General features: G+C 44.6%; 3 protein-coding genes across 4 annotated transcripts in view; 2 read left to right on the top strand and 1 right to left on the bottom strand.

The window, feature by feature from the left end:
- Nucleotides 1-5506, top strand: part of atp8b5a (ATPase phospholipid transporting 8B5a) — a 43165-nt gene extending 37659 nt beyond the window's left edge. Inside the window, exons 25-28 of the mRNA XM_080003575.1 lie at nt 369-614; nt 727-865; nt 1647-1777; nt 2548-5506. Coding sequence (XP_079859701.1) covers nt 369-614; nt 727-865; nt 1647-1777; nt 2548-2874 — 843 coding nt within the window. The 3' untranslated portion in view covers nt 2875-5506. The remainder of the gene's footprint in view (nt 1-368; nt 615-726; nt 866-1646; nt 1778-2547) is intronic.
- A 145-nt stretch (nt 5507-5651) lies between these two features.
- Nucleotides 5652-8141, bottom strand: ntaq1 (N-terminal glutamine amidase 1). The gene is made up of 6 exons (XM_080003577.1): nt 7736-8141; nt 6658-6757; nt 6513-6563; nt 6197-6348; nt 5989-6113; nt 5652-5866 (listed from the first exon to the last, which is right to left on the bottom strand). Exons 1-6 carry the CDS (start codon nt 7813-7815, stop codon nt 5760-5762), a joined length of 615 nt encoding a protein of 204 aa, XP_079859703.1. The 5' UTR covers nt 7816-8141; the 3' UTR covers nt 5652-5759.
- Nucleotides 8142-8470: 329 nt separating this feature from the next.
- cenatac (centrosomal AT-AC splicing factor) lies at nt 8471-13946 on the top strand. 2 transcript variants are annotated; one of them, XM_080003385.1, is made up of 11 exons: nt 8471-8642; nt 9436-9602; nt 9727-9825; nt 10071-10137; nt 10276-10338; nt 11098-11165; nt 11291-11393; nt 11483-11513; nt 11941-12045; nt 12563-12695; nt 13377-13946. In XM_080003385.1, the coding sequence occupies exons 1-11, from the start codon at nt 8526-8528 to the stop codon at nt 13468-13470; spliced, it is 1047 nt and encodes a 348-aa protein (XP_079859511.1). In that variant the 5' UTR covers nt 8471-8525; the 3' UTR covers nt 13471-13946. The 2 variants fall into 2 exon arrangements, with proteins under 2 accessions (XP_079859511.1, XP_079859510.1); XM_080003384.1 differs by having other exon boundaries at nt 11279-11393.
- Nucleotides 13947-14813: the final 867 nt, after the last annotated feature.

Here is a 14813-nt window from a genome sequence, read left to right as displayed (position 1 = left end):
TATTTTAAATATCTAACTATTTATGTTCTGTATTTTTGGAATGGTATATACTGTATATCTGACATTTTAATTAAAATTAAATAAAAAAAAATCTCTCATTCTCTCTCTCTCTCTCTCTCTCTCTCTCTCTATATATATATATATATATATATATATATATATATATAAGAATAATTTTTACTTTTATTTTTGTCCCGACTGTTGAGCTTTTTTTTATAAATTTTTTTTAATGCTTATGGTCTGTACTGGAGTGCACCAAACCTCCCCAGAAGAAATTCCTTGTACAGTATTGAATGTGTCTGTGCTCGGCAAAAAACAAAAAAGGTTCTGACTGGATTCTGGACTGTCTGTCGCCCCCCGCTGGTCAGGACGTGAACGACGTGTGGAGCTTCCAGCACCCCCAGCTCTACGTCCCCGGGCAGCTCAACCTGTACTTCAGCAAGAGGGCCTTCTTCAAGTGCGTGCTGCACAGCAGCTACAGCTCCCTGGTGCTGTTCTTCATCCCCTACGCCGCCATGTACAACACCGTCAGGGACGACGGGAAGGACATTGCCGACTACCAGTCCTTCGCCGTGCTCACCCAGACGTGCCTCCTCTTCGCCGTCTGCATCCAGGTCCAGGAGACGCTTTTGGTCCCGTTTCGTTTGGATCCCGAATGTTCCATGAAATGTTGGTTGGAAAAAAGGTACCGTGTCACATTTCTCATTTTTCTGTTTGTTTTTACAGTTGAGCCTGGAAATGTCCTACTGGACGGCGGTCAACACCTTCTTCGTGCTGGGCAGCCTGGCCATGTACTTCGCCGTCACCTTCACCATGTACAGCAACGGCATGTTCCTGCTGCTGCCCTCCGCCTTCCCCTTCGTAGGTGAGTGAAGAACCCCCCCCCCCTGGTTGTTAAATGAAGGTTGATCCTGATGCTTCAAGCTCAGCCAGCGGTGGTCTCAGGTTTAGATGGCAGAGTTATAGTCTACATTACAGACCGTAGATTATTATTGACTGGTATTTTAGGGGCCGCAGTGGGGAGCCCCCACCTGGGAAGACTCATATTATAGGCTACTTGTATATAAAGCTATAAATGGCCTTACATCTCAGTATATAAAAAAATGCTAATTATACACGAACCAGCAAGAACTCTCAGGTCCACAGGCAGTGGTCTTTTAAATATCCCTCGTACCAACTCTAAAGCAGGGGAGGCTGCCTTCAGTATCTATGCCCCAAGTAAAAGGAACACCCTGCCTGGGGGACCTGTGAGAGGCCCCCACACTCAACACTTTTAAAAGCAGCTTAAAAACCTTGCTGTTTACTACAGTCTATGTCTGACTTCCGGTGACCTTTTCCGTTGTCGCTGCTGCTGTTGCTGTTGTTGCTACTGCGGTTGTAGTTGCTTTTGTTGCTGTTTTTGTTGTTGTTTTTGTTGTTGTCACTGCTGCTTTGGTTGTTGCTGTTGTTTCAGGGGCATTCTTTTGAAATGACCGGCTGACAACTCTGTTCTTTTTTTTTACTGTATTTCTTTGTATAGCGCATTGTGTTACCCTGGTCGGAAATGCGCTTTATAAATAAAGTGTGACTTGGCCTGACTTGACTATTGGAGATCAGATATCAACCCTGGTTGTGTGCTGTGCCTGCGAACCCCCGTGTGTCTTCAGGGACGGCCAGGAACACCATGAACCAGCCCAGCGTCTGGCTGACCATCCTGCTCACCACCATCCTGTGTGTCCTCCCCGTCCTCACCCACCGCTTCCTGCTCATCCAGCTCCAGCCAACCATCAACGACAAGGTGCGCATGTAGACGTCTGCAGACGCCGTCGTTGTCGTCTCCAAGTTGTTGAGAACGTCACATTCACTGTCTTTTCAGCTCCCGGAGGCCAAGGTTGATTTACAATAGACGTCAGATAAGATACGACTTTGTTGATTCCCCCGGGGGCAAATTAGGATGTTACGGCGGCGTGAATGGACGGAACAGTGCAAGTCAAAAAGAGATAAAAAAAATAAGCCAGTACTTTATTGATCCCCCTAAAATGAAATAAAATATATGTACACACATAAAATATGTTAACATTGACTATCAGTATGTTTACTAGTGAGCCCAGTATCGCAGGTGGCAGTTTAATGTGTATAGCAGCAGTGCGTAGCAATAATATGCAATGATAGTAAATAAGCTGGTATAGCAAATATAATGTAATTTAGTATATATGTGAATACTCATTATATAAATGTATCTATCTGGTAAAACAGCAGTAGTGAAAATAATTGCAACAATGGCATAATGATACCAGTACTAATAATAAGGATGATAATACTAATGGTAATACAATAATAGTATTAATAGTAATGACATATTGATTATTGATGTCTACATTATCAGTGCCCGCATTGATCATGTAGATTTTCAATAAAGAACAATCCAATGATTCTTCAAGAAAGAGTTTTGCGTTGCCATTGTAGATTATTTTCAGGCTGAACGCAAGAAAAGAGACGATGGTGTTTCATCCTCTTCGCAGCCTCTGTCCTTGACCTGCGTGTGTCCCTGTCCGGTCCAACCCGCAGGTGATGTTCAAGGCCAGACAGGCCAAGGCGACGCCCCCTCCGCCCACGCGACGCGCCCGCATCCGCCGCACCAGCTCGCGGCGCTCCGGCTACGCCTTCTCGCACGCACAGGGCTACGGGGACCTGGTGACGTCGGGGCGGTTCCTGCGGCGCCCGGCGGTGCCGCGCTCGTCCGGCTTCGCCCAGACCGGGCGCGCCACGGGCTTCAGCCCCATGGGACGGTCGGCCGGCTACAGCCCCACGGGACGCCCCCAGAACGCCAGAGCCCAGGACGTGGAGGTGACCTCGCTGCAGATGTACCGGACCGTCCGAGACTCGGCCTTCTGAGGAAGAGCGGCTGAGGGCGGAGGGGAAAAACCCTGGAAGGAAGGACGGAATGGACCCGGCGTCTGAGGCGTCGCCCGCTGGTATCTGAAGAGACGATCCGAAGCCTCCAGTTTGGCTTTGTGCTCGCCGCCGTCTTTGCACGGTGGAGCCAGAGCCTTAAAGATTTGTTAAGCAGGGTGGAGTCTTGGTGAAACCGCCAGACAGTCGGAGCAAGGAAGAGACACGCCCACCTTGCCTTACCTCTCTATATGCCTTAATATCCTCTTTTTGGAACTTATTTTTTTAAATCCTAACCAAATGGTTAACTGAGAAACCGAGACCCTCAATTCTCACGCTCGTGAGAAGTTTATTATTTTTCCTGGAGCTCCCCGTAGTGGCCATTAGTTGAACTGCAGTTCAAAGCACTAACACGTCGGCTTTAATAATGGCTGCCACTTGGGGGAAAGGAATAGCTCTGCAAACGGATGGGCAAAAGACACAGGAAGTCAAGTCCCCACAATGCACTTGGAGGAGGGAGCCTCGGTGAGGTCTCCGGAGCGCTGGAGGATTTTATAATCACTCACGTTCACCTTTCCACTCGCTGTCCCCAAATGTTAAGTGTGGTTAACATTTGGAGCAGAAGTAGCTCCCTTTTTTTTTTTGTATTCGTGTTTAAACAAAGGAATCTGCAACACACGTGCTGACACTTTCATGCGCTCACGTTGTATCCGGTGTTGTGTGCACGGTGGTGCCCTTGATGTGTTCTGACCGGGACCTCACTGAAAAAAGCCACTGATGGTGCAGTTTAATTATTGTTCATTGGATACACGTCGCGCCGCCTCCTCTCATCCGTCTCCCAAAGGGAAACCTCGGCCAACAGAATAGAACAAGGTCATGGCAGGTATGGCTGGAGGAATTGTGGCCGTTATGTTTACAGACTTCCCTTGGTGCGTCCGAGACACCAGATCCCAGGAGCGTGGCTGCAATACGGGGTCTGCAAGGAGAATATCACCAGCAAACCCAGGGTCCACGGGATATTTATATTCCACGTACAGTCGGCATGGTTGCGTCTTTTATTCCTGCTCCAGAGCTCAGCCTAAACCCGTCTTCAATGAATAGATTGGATTTTGTTTTGGCGATTTGTATTTTTCTATTATGTTTTTATACCGTGTCTATATATTTGTGATATATGGTTAAAACTGCACTATAGAGCTTGTAAGTGCCTGTTTCCTTTGATTCCTGGAGAGAATTTGCCGTAGACCAAAACTGTTGCAAGATACAAGGTTTTGCCCAAATGTCGACCGCCGCTTCCAAAGCATTTTTTCTATGGAGAGAATAGTGTTTTCACATAATCGTCCCCGTCACCGTCTGTGTGCAGGCTCCGCAAACTTGTTTCTCAGTATGTTGTATGTTCGTCCCTCGAATGGCTCTAGGTTTCAACAGTTTCCCGAACTGTTTTGAAGTCTATCCAAGCTTAACACAAAGAGTTGATCATTTGCGTCAACCACTACCAGCGGGCTCTATTCATGTTCCCCATAGAAAACTTGCTTTGTTACCAAGTATATTTTGTAGAAATAATATAATATTTGCAAACCTGATGGAAAACCCATAAGCTGCCTGAATATTTAGAAAAAGGGAATTCCCTCTGTCGACTGACGTAAAAGTAATTTAAGGCGTAATTTATGTCCTTCGCTGAACCAGGACGGGGAAAAAGGTTGGTGTGCGGCCATTTGATATTTAGCAGAAAGACCCGTTTATATGCATTTTAACAGTTGACCTCATCTGATTATATGCTTAAGACTATTTTTATGCAGCCTGTGGATGACTGCCGGTGTCCTGGTGGTGGAGTTTGTTATAATTCTTTGAATGATAAGAACCGATCAGTGCCATATTTAAAACAGTGTAGAACAATTGTGCATCCAAAATTGGGATTTGGGAACGGAACTTCCCATGAGCCATGTCATCATTCAAGTGAAAGCAAATCACGGCTGAACACTGCAGTTGGAACAATTCAACCATTGGCCTTATTTTAATGTTTCAATGTCTGTGAACCAAAGACCTTTTCAAGATATTCTGTCATTGTTTACCTAAAAATGTGTTGTTTTCCAACATAATATGAAGAATGATAGAATGTGGCTTTGCACAACCAGTCAGAAACATCGATAGGGCTCTTGTCATTACGAGGAAATGTTTTTGTTATATATACACAGTATGAATAGATATCGATTAGCATACAACTCTACGTGGTTGACAAGTCCAACTGGGATTATTTTGTTGTTTTTGGAACTGATAGATTAATGCCTGACAGGTTATGTTACAGACACACTTTTTGTACAACATGCAGCAAAGGGCATTGGTCTTTTTAAAAGAGAATGTCCACACCACTTGAGTAGCTCAGTTAAATTTTTTCTTTGGGATATCCTGTGGTACTGTAGTTACTAGTGCAGAAATAATGAATAGTACTATTTTAAAAATGATCTGATACAAATAGTCTCAGATCAAAAAGGCTTAAGATGACACAATACAGCGGCATTTTAATTGACCACTGACATTCCAAAGATTGTCTCTAAATGCAAGGTTGCTTTTCAAGAATAACCATTCTGTAAAATTCTGGAAACTTGAAGAAACTTTAAATAAAGGAAATGTGATAAACATCCAGAAAAATCTGGGGGTTTTCCCCCTTCTGTCACCTCTGTCAACCTTTCTGTAAGGTGGTTTTCCAGCCCTATGGTTGTGGTTAAACATTTTCCCACAGAACCTGGTGTGCGTTTTCAGGTTTAAGATCACAGTAAAACATCTGCTTTTAATCAACAACTTTTAAGTTGTATTTTATTGTGTTTAAACTTGTAGAACAGACCGCTTTAAATTACGAGGACGGAATCAGAAGAGCTTGGCCGCGGTTCCTCTCAGTTTTCACCCAGGAAGTGCCGGACGAATCCCGAGAGGGAGAAGACTTGTCCCCAGCCCACGCTGTGCTCCATGCTGATAAAATCATCCAGGTTCATTGTGGACTCTGTCGGAGGAAGAGAGGACAGTCAGAACTCACAGTGGAGATAGGAGATCAGTCTGTGTGTGTGTGTGTGTGTGTGTGTGTGTGTGTGTGTGTGTGTGTGTGTGTGTGTGTGTGTGTGTGACCTGTTGTCTGGATGCAGGGGTATGAAGGGGGGGGCATGCGCCAGACTCCATCACTGTCTCTCATGTGAGAACGATCCGAGGCAAAGGTCTTCAGGAAGGTGTCGGCAGGAATCACTCTCAACTTCCTGCGGGAGAATCACCAAGCTTTTAAAATGCACGCAGCCTTTTGAATCTTCATGGTGAATGATGTTTCCGGCGCCTACTGTACCTCCACAAGGCCGGTTTGATCCCCTGGTCTGAGCGGAAGGCCTGCTCTTCGTAGAGATACAGGGGGCAGGGGAACGGCAGCGAGGAGTCCTGATCGTAAACAAAACTCTGTCCCAACCGGCTGCTGACGTGGAGGAGAATCACGTGGTAGTCCTGGAAAACAAACACTGGACTCATTCTAGTGGAATACGCCGGCTACATGCACATATATGTAGGGGGTAAACTATTTTGGAAAAAAATATTAATATTTTCAAAAATAGCCTGATGTGAGACTTCTATTATACGACCCAACAGAAGTGTATGTGTATCAACATTACCCAGACCACAGGTTGCCTTCCGTGGCCTGACCTCTGTTTCCAGAGGGGAACCTGTCGGTAGAAAGCCAAACAGCATGTTGATCTGCACGTCCCAAACTTGCACATGTTCATTGATGGAGAGTCGCTTTCTCCCAAGTAAACTCACCGTTCTACTCTCATTGGATATGAACACCGCGAAAACCTCCCCCAATAAGTCTTCTCGCTCTGATTTGATAAATTCACACAATTTCCAAATATTTTCTTCACTGCAAAAGATGAAAATATGTTAGTTTGCCATCGTACAGCAAAAAAAAAAAAAAGTATTGGCAGGTGTGTGCATCTATATGTATGTCTATATGATAGATGGATAAACTTTATGAATCCCTGGAGGAAAATTGCAGTATACAGCAGCTCACATGAAACAATAGGCAATAATAATAATACTTATAAAGTAATCAAAATTAGGGGGGAAAATGGTAATATGCAATACCTGAAACCAAAGAAACAACAATGAAATAGAAAATAATTGGCAATATGCAGTACAGCTAAAAATGACCCAAAGGAGAAAATTAGTTATGCACCTAAAGAATAACAAAATAAATGGGCACTATGTAATAAACCTAAAAATAAATGACAATAAACCTCTGTATCAACAATTCACAAAAATAGGATACAGTTCATTTTTACAGAAATGTACTACACCCTTCAGCCACGACATTAAAACCAGTGACAGGTGAAGTGAATGACGTTGATCTTCTGGTTCCAGTGGCACCTGTCGAGGGGTGGGATGTATCAGGCAGCAAGTGAACGGTCAGTTCTTGAAGTTGATGTGTTGGCAGCAGGAAAAAATGGAAAATGAAAAGCATCAGGATCCGAGCCACTTTGACAAGGACCACACTGTGATGCTAGACTGGAGCATCTCCAAAACCACAGGTCTTGTGGGTCGCGCCCGCCACGCAGCGGTCAGCGCCGCGGCCCATTGACCCCTGTCCAGCCCTGAAAGCCCCCACAACGGGCACACGAGCGTCAGAACTGGACCGCGGAGCAATGGAAGACGGGGGCCTGGTTCTGATGAATCACGTTTTCTCCTACATCGCGTGGCTGTATCGACGGGTCAGGGCTGTTTTGGCGGAGCGACACAATATCAGTGGTTATTATGGGGTGGGTTTTAATGTTGTGGCTGATCGGTGTTTACATACAAATGAACGGGAGGCGTGTGTGTATATATATATATATATACTTACCAGTAACAGCTTGTATAAACGCAGTCCTTCCTGCGACGAGTGATGCTCTGGTAGCCGGGACACACATCCTCCCGGCGCATGGCTGAACACCACGGAGCATCAATGTGAAAACAGGTGATGAACGCTCCTCTGCACGGACGGACAGGACCCCGCCGCCATGTTTTGGTGTTACACTAAATGCGGTCCGGCTGAGGGAGAAGCGTTCGAGGAGCCGCGGCAAAAGGGGCTGAGGACGCGTCGGCACGTTGGTCCGATTTTATCGGCGATGCGAGGCGGTGGGGTGGATCGGATGGTGGGATCGAAAGCGTTTTGGGTTTTTTTATAAACGCTTGGTTATTTTGTTCCGGCGAGGGGGCGAAGCCGCTCGCGTGATTCACGTTCCGCGCGGCGCCTTTTCGGGGATGCGCCGCCTCGCCGTGTTTGGTGTTACACTGGATGCGCTCCGGCGGAAGTAAACGTTCGAGGATTTCACAGCGAAAAGCAGAGGGTGCGTTGCCATTATGCGATTTTTATTATATTTTTTTTTAACCCAAGTGGAGTAAATATTAATAAAATTGACTATAAATGTATGTTTTCTAAATCCACCGGTTTTTTTGGTCCAGTAGGGAAGCTACGCTGTTCATCGGAGTCTTTTAACTCAAGTTTCTTACGGCCCCTTTTTAACGGATGCACCGTGTTCCTCCGCCATGTTTTGCTGTTACACAGGATATGGAAGTGAACGTGTTTGTTTGTTTGTTTGTTTTGCGCTGAGGGCTCAGCGCTGCTCTCTGGGTGTTCTTAAACCGGCCGGATGGCTGCGTTTTACTGCGCTGTGTGCAGACAGACCTCTTTCTCCGGGAAGGGACACATCTTCGGAAAAACCCACCAGAGCCGACTGAGAGTCGTTCTTCTCAAATTCGTAGAAAAGGTGAGAACGTCCGTTTGGCTCCAGTGGCTCCTGGAGGGGGAGGAGGGTGAGGATTACTGAACACGAAACAACGTAGACCGCTCCAACCCCCCCCCCCCCCCAGGGTCCTTTTAAAGAAGTTCCACGGGTCCCCAGCCAAACCGCGAATTAAAAGTTAAACTGCGCCATTATTCAATTTACTTAGAATGTACAATGATAGATCCATGAGTCTCACCTGACTTGAGGCGTTTGTGGCAGTGGACACGCCTCACAAGAGCTAGCTTGGATGTGACTGTTTACATTTGAATGCTAAAAATGTTCAAACTACTTCCATTTTGTCAGGCCCTTAAAAATCTAGCAGTTCTTAATAAACAATAAATACCTGGCTTTTTGCATTCAAGTTGTTCATTTCTATTGAGCACTTAAATGTTTATTATAAATCAACGCCTGGGGTTGGGGTGTATTTGACACTCTGAACTCTCTTCACCCAAATACAATTTCTGATGATGATGATGATGATGTAATAAGTAATGGATAACATGTTCTCATATACAAGCTAAAATAATTCTATCATTTATTGAAAATGAGAGGTCACGACCGACAATCTACTCTCTTTGTAGATATGTATTTCTCTTTGTAACATGACAAATCATATATTTACTGGAGGTGTTAGTTAGTTTAGATAAATGAAGAATCTGTAAAAAAAAAGAGAAAGGAATTAACCTGTTCTTCAACAGACAAACTAAAAGTTGCTTTGTGTAACATGAAAACTGATGATATTATTGCCTTGTTTGTTGAATCAATTGTCTCTTAGGTGAAAGAGGCCCGTCGAACAATTAAAAAACCCCAAGTGGAGAAGTTTGATTGCACCAGTCACAGTTGTACATTCTGGTGTTATTGCTGTGGGATTGAAGTTGAGAGAGGCGTCTCCGATGGCAAAGTGACTGTCATGCACGCAGGCTTACTGGAGCACATGGCCACGTAAGATATCCTCCATTCTTGTTGTTTTCAACCTTCATCGATCCACAAAAAACCTCGACGAGGTATGATTGTGCAAATCAATGTATTTCAAATATATCTTTGGATTTTATTCATTTGTTTTTAGACCAGAACATCGGAAAAATGCTCACAAGTTTTGGTTTGCGAACAAGGCTGATCCCAAACTCAGGGACCGGGTCATCGTCACATCAGAGGAAATAGAGAGGTAGGCCTGGTCACTATCGATAATCTATGGCAAAACTTTTGTTTTACCTTAGGACACTGAGAGATTAACCTCTAAGGCATTGTATCTCATGTTGTGATACTCAAGGGTATCACTGCAATTCTGTTGATGCCATGACATTTAATTTAGGAGGGCCCTAGGGCTGCCTGAGTCAAAGCTCTTCTTCGGCTGTAATTTCAAAAGGCATGGGAACCTAACACGGATCACTGTCTTTATTTGCTGCTCAGGTTCAAAGCTGAGGTGGCTAAAGCGTTAGACTCTTATGTGGAAAAGGAGGATGAGGTCATCAAACAGGTAAGGCATAATTCCTCCTGATTGTCTTTAATAAAGTAGAATTATATGAGGGAAAACAACAAATACGCATTTCTTCTGAAAGTGAAGTGGCCGCAGTACTGCTGCGGTGGCTAATGGACTTTTTGTTTGTTTGTTCAGCACGCTGACATAATCCGGGCACAGGAGAAGCATCGGCAGGAGATCCTCCAGTCCCTCACAGAGGTTTGTTTTCCCAGGATGCCCTGGCAGTATCCACCACTGTGGCCTCGCAACGTCGGTACTTTAGGTTCTTTATAGCTGTACTGGTTTGGGGGTGAACCGATAAAGTGGAGCAGCTGAGAAACCGTTAGACTCTGGCTGACGAGCATCTGGATCAGCCATTTTTTGATGTGTAACATGGAGGTGTAGTTCCTTTTCATTGTATGTGTCTTGTTTAGCAGTCACAGTGTGTGTTTGCATGCAGACATTAATCAGAATAAGGACAATAAGATGGTATTTCAATTTTCAAATAAGGTGATTCCATGTGTTTGCATTAATTTGATTTCTTCAACCATCCGAGTTTACACGGCTCGTCCAGGAATTTTGAAGTGCTCAGCTCTGTGTAGCGATACGATTAAGGTGTCTACATGCTATGACCGAATGATCTAGGTCTGTCAATCACAATATCATCCAGGTTTGTTTGTTTTTTTTCAAACCAGATATTGCTAATATAATGTTTAGATGAGAGCTGCAACATTCAAAAATGATTTGAATGTTTCAAATTAAATCCGAAATGTAATGTGCAAGGAAATGCACTGACCTGGCCAGTGGAAAAATACAGTTTGTCCCAGGTTAAAAAGAAAAAACACTTGCAGTACAATAACAGGACCTCTGAATTGTGTGTGCGTGTCTAACGGTGGGAGCTGAGGGTTGACCTGGGTTAACAGTCATGGTGGGCCTTTCCCTGTGAACGCTTGTTGACTTTTCCTGAATGCACACCAGCCTAAGGCAGAGCTGGAGCTGCCCAACGGATTCCACAGCCACAATACCCCCGTGGAGCAGGCCGCCAGGTACAATTCAGGCCTAAAGACATGAAAATCTAGGTGTGTTCGCACCCTCAGAGACGGTGCAGAAACATATCTAATGGTTCCTGGTGCTGGCTCGGGGGGGTTTTTGGGCAAAGCTCCGACTTTAGGCCGCTGGGATCCAACGAGCAGGCGGGGCCGAGCTGGGTAGACCCAATGGTTGACGGACAGTGGGCGGGGCCAGGACAAGGCCTGACCTTCATCGGTTACCAGGTACGGTGGATGGACAGTGACATCATCGCGCGAGGTGCGGGAGGTTTGACCAGGATTTATTTTATTTTTTATTTTTTTTGCCTTCACAGGATTCATCAAGCGGTGGAAATGTTCACACAGGTAAGACCAACTTGACGATGAGGATTAGTTTGATTCTCGATCAAGCTAATTCTCCTTAAGTTGTCGTTAAAAGTAGGGTGACCCAACGTCCCGGTTTCTTTGGGACAGTTCGGATTTTTAAATGCGCTGCATTTAAAAATCTGTGTTTCCCCAGGGGAAACATGTCACAGTTTAAACTGTTCACACTTTATTTCACTAATACGCAGGCTAAACATTAAAAACAGGAACTTCTACCTCCTGTAAATTCTGGGTCCTCATGTTCTGGCATCATTCTATTTATGGTTACTATGCCTCATGCTTCTGTACAAACTGATCAAAGCATAATGTTTACTCGACATGCATATTCATAGATTTTGTGTGTTGGACTGTACGCTGTGTTCCGCACGCTGTGTTCCGCACGCTGTGTTCCGCACGCTGTGTTCTGTAGGGGGTGTCCCACCGTGGCTCCAGGACGACCCCCTCGAAGGGAGCTCTGGAGCAGTGGCTACAGCGCAGGCCATCGGCCCGTCGCTCCAAGAGTTCCTCAAACAGAGTAAGATACATTGCTCTCTATATGGTAAACAACCAGTCCTAATCTATAGTGTTCAGTCGCAATAATTGATCTGAATGGTACTTACAATATTTTGGTCCATTAAACGCGGGAATGTGTTCAACCCTACTACTGTCTAGTCCAGTGATTCGCAACCTTTTTTTTCTCGAGGATTTGATACTCATTTGGCCACGGACTCAATTTGATAAGATTTAGTGTCTGGAATCCCAATCTGAGAAGATTTTAATTGTTAATATTTGGTCCCAACTTTCATACCTGTCTGTACTCTAGCAAGGGAGATAATGATGAAACTATGATCAAAACAGTAATTGTTGTACATTCACTGACGCTAAAGTTTAATGCTTAATCATTTTGCTGGTGACCCCCTGGAACCTCCTGAAGGACCCACCGTTGAAAACCGCTGCTCTAGCCTGTTGTATCTGGGGAAAACTGCCTTGCACTAAAAAGCGACTGCTTCCCTGTTGTCCTTCCCTTCTTGTCCCGCGTCTCCTCCTTCCAGAGGAGCAGGAGAAGCTGAGGAAGCTTCCTCCGAACAGGGTGGGTGCCAACTTCGACCACAGCTCCCAGACGGACGCCGACTGGCTGCCCTCCTTCGGCAGAGTGTGGAACAGCGGGCGGAGGTGGCAGTCCAGGTGAGGCGTGGTCGGCCCACGGGGGGCGTGTCATGCGGAGGAAACCCTTAGAGGTCCCCAATCCGTGCTCCTCCGTTTGATTCCGAACGGTTATTAGTTAATCAAGGTTCTTCCAAGGCGCCCGGTAGATGTTCACAGGATCTATTCAAAGGTTGTTCAACATGGTTTTTATTTTTAATAAGACTTGAGCGGCGCTGTTGTGTGAATCACCACAGTAGTCAAAGCAGCAGCAGTTGATCGGACCAGTCAGTACTTATTACTGCTGCGAAACAATGAAAAAAAACAAAACTGTTTGATCGGCGCAAAGTCCACAGCTCTCCTACACGCACACAACAAGTGATATGAACTGTAAATCGGGGGCAAATAAGTCGGTTGTGTTCTTTATTCCCCTCACAACGAAGGAACGTGTCACTCTGGCTCTCTCCCTTATCAGTGGAGAAGTGGCTGACTCAGAAAACCAGAATGCGTTTTGAATGAACGGAACGAGCGCGGAGGCTTACGCCTCGACCCAGCGCAGCCAAGCCCACTGCGTTATGGTTCTTCAGGGATCATTCCGTGAGCGGTTTACAAAATTTGTAAAATGGGCTCGTCAAATAAAAATGTTTATATTTATATAGCGTATTAAAATCTCGCATGTGAAGTTCAGTGCGCTCATAGATGTGTTGTTTTTTTTGTCAACAGGCACCAGTTCAGAGAAGAGGAGAGACAAAAGAAAAAAGGAAGGAAGCGAGAATCTGCTGCAGATGGGTCGAAGAAATTAAAAGCCAGCGAATAGCTTTTTTTTTTTTTTTTTTCAACGGGTGTCTACCTGATCAGATCATTTCCGCGCAATTTTTAAGTTATTTTTCCATAGGGAACTTGAAGTGTTAACTGCTTGATGGCATGAAGTTCCCTTTCAAAATAGTAATTATCTTGTGTTAGTGCATTGAACGAGGTGCAGCTGGGCTTTAGTTTGATACAGCTGCTGTACAGGTTTCTTGCCAAAACTCAGATAAATTGTGCGTCACGCATATGAAAGTAGCTTTGAATTGCTACAGGAAGATCATTTTTTAAGCACTTACTTACACTTGGGTAGACAATTGAAGCGGAATCTGCTGGTAAAGGATTGTTCCTTGGTTCCCCTTTACGAGGAGATGTCTCAAAAAAGATTCTGTCGTCGCATTCTTTTTTTTTAATAGGTATTTTTCTATGTTATTGTCATTAAGTCCCTATGTTAGGAACATACTTGCATAATAAAGTCAGCTTGCACTACTACATTTGCAACATTCTTCCATCTTAACCACCGTTGGTGTATATAGAGGACCTAGAGACACATGCTAAGAAATAAATATTTTATTTAAATCATAAATTTATCGATCCATAATTTTTATATATTGAAGTATTTTATTGGTTTATTTATAGTCATTGGAGAATATATTGAAATATGTATTGATGGGTTTATATATCTATTGAACTATTTATTGACTGATTTGATGAGATATTTAAGATTTTAATTATTCTACACTCCCATGTCCTCCATGGTGAGCTGCACTGCACTTCACCTTTTTTAACCTGCGACTGTTGGTCACAGTTAGCTTTGGAGTCAGTGCTTGTCATTCGGCCAATCAGCCACCAGATGGCGTTAGTGTGCCCGGGCAGCCCAGAGGAGAACAATGCTGGAAGTAGAGACTGGAGCTGCTGCTGTTCACCGGTTTGAAGCAGAAACAACTGGTTGCACCACAAATCAGTGGGAACACCAAATTGGCAACGCAAACAACGAGGAGTTTATTTTTGTGCAATATGAAACGTATCGTCATTCTGGGCCTTTTGCTGACCTGTGACCGAAGCAGAGGTTACATTTTTCCTTTAACTTTGTACACAACCTGTCCCAAATTGTGAGTGAATACACAAGATGTGGTTATATTTTGAGTTCTTAGGCATTGGTATGCAAAGACTGACTAGGCACATACACACTACTAAGGGCCTTTCTAAAAATAAATGTTTGTGTTCTGGCTTCCTACGATGCAGGGGTTCTATGTTTTCCTCCCCAGGGAACGACAGGCTGTTAACTGATAGCCGGTTGTGAACTCTTCTGAATAAATTCCATTTAACTCAGTAAAATACGGGGGGGGGGGGGGG

This window comes from Zeus faber, assembly GCF_960531495.2.
Source record: "Zeus faber genome assembly, chromosome: 7".
NCBI classification, from domain to species: domain Eukaryota; kingdom Metazoa; phylum Chordata; class Actinopteri; order Zeiformes; family Zeidae; genus Zeus; species Zeus faber.
The sequence above is the reverse complement of the archived record's forward strand: the minus strand, read 5'-3'. Positions and strand labels throughout refer to the sequence as shown.

Coding starts and splice junctions, on each gene's coding strand:
- ntaq1 (XM_080003577.1), bottom strand. CDS start 7,815: ATGCGCCGGGAGGATGTGTGTCCCGGCTACCAGAGCATCACTCGTCGC. Junction 6,758..7,735: donor GTTTATACAAGCTGTTACTG/GTAAGTATATAT, acceptor CATCTTTTGCAG/TGAAGAAAATATTTGGAAAT. Junction 6,564..6,657: donor TATCCAATGAGAGTAGAACG/GTGAGTTTACTT, acceptor TTCTACCGACAG/GTTCCCCTCTGGAAACAGAG.
- cenatac (XM_080003384.1), top strand. CDS start 8,526: ATGGCTGCGTTTTACTGCGCTGTGTGCAGACAGACCTCTTTCTCCGGG. Junction 8,643..9,435: donor TTCTCAAATTCGTAGAAAAG/GTGAGAACGTCC, acceptor ATTGTCTCTTAG/GTGAAAGAGGCCCGTCGAAC. Junction 10,138..10,275: donor AGGATGAGGTCATCAAACAG/GTAAGGCATAAT, acceptor TTGTTTGTTCAG/CACGCTGACATAATCCGGGC.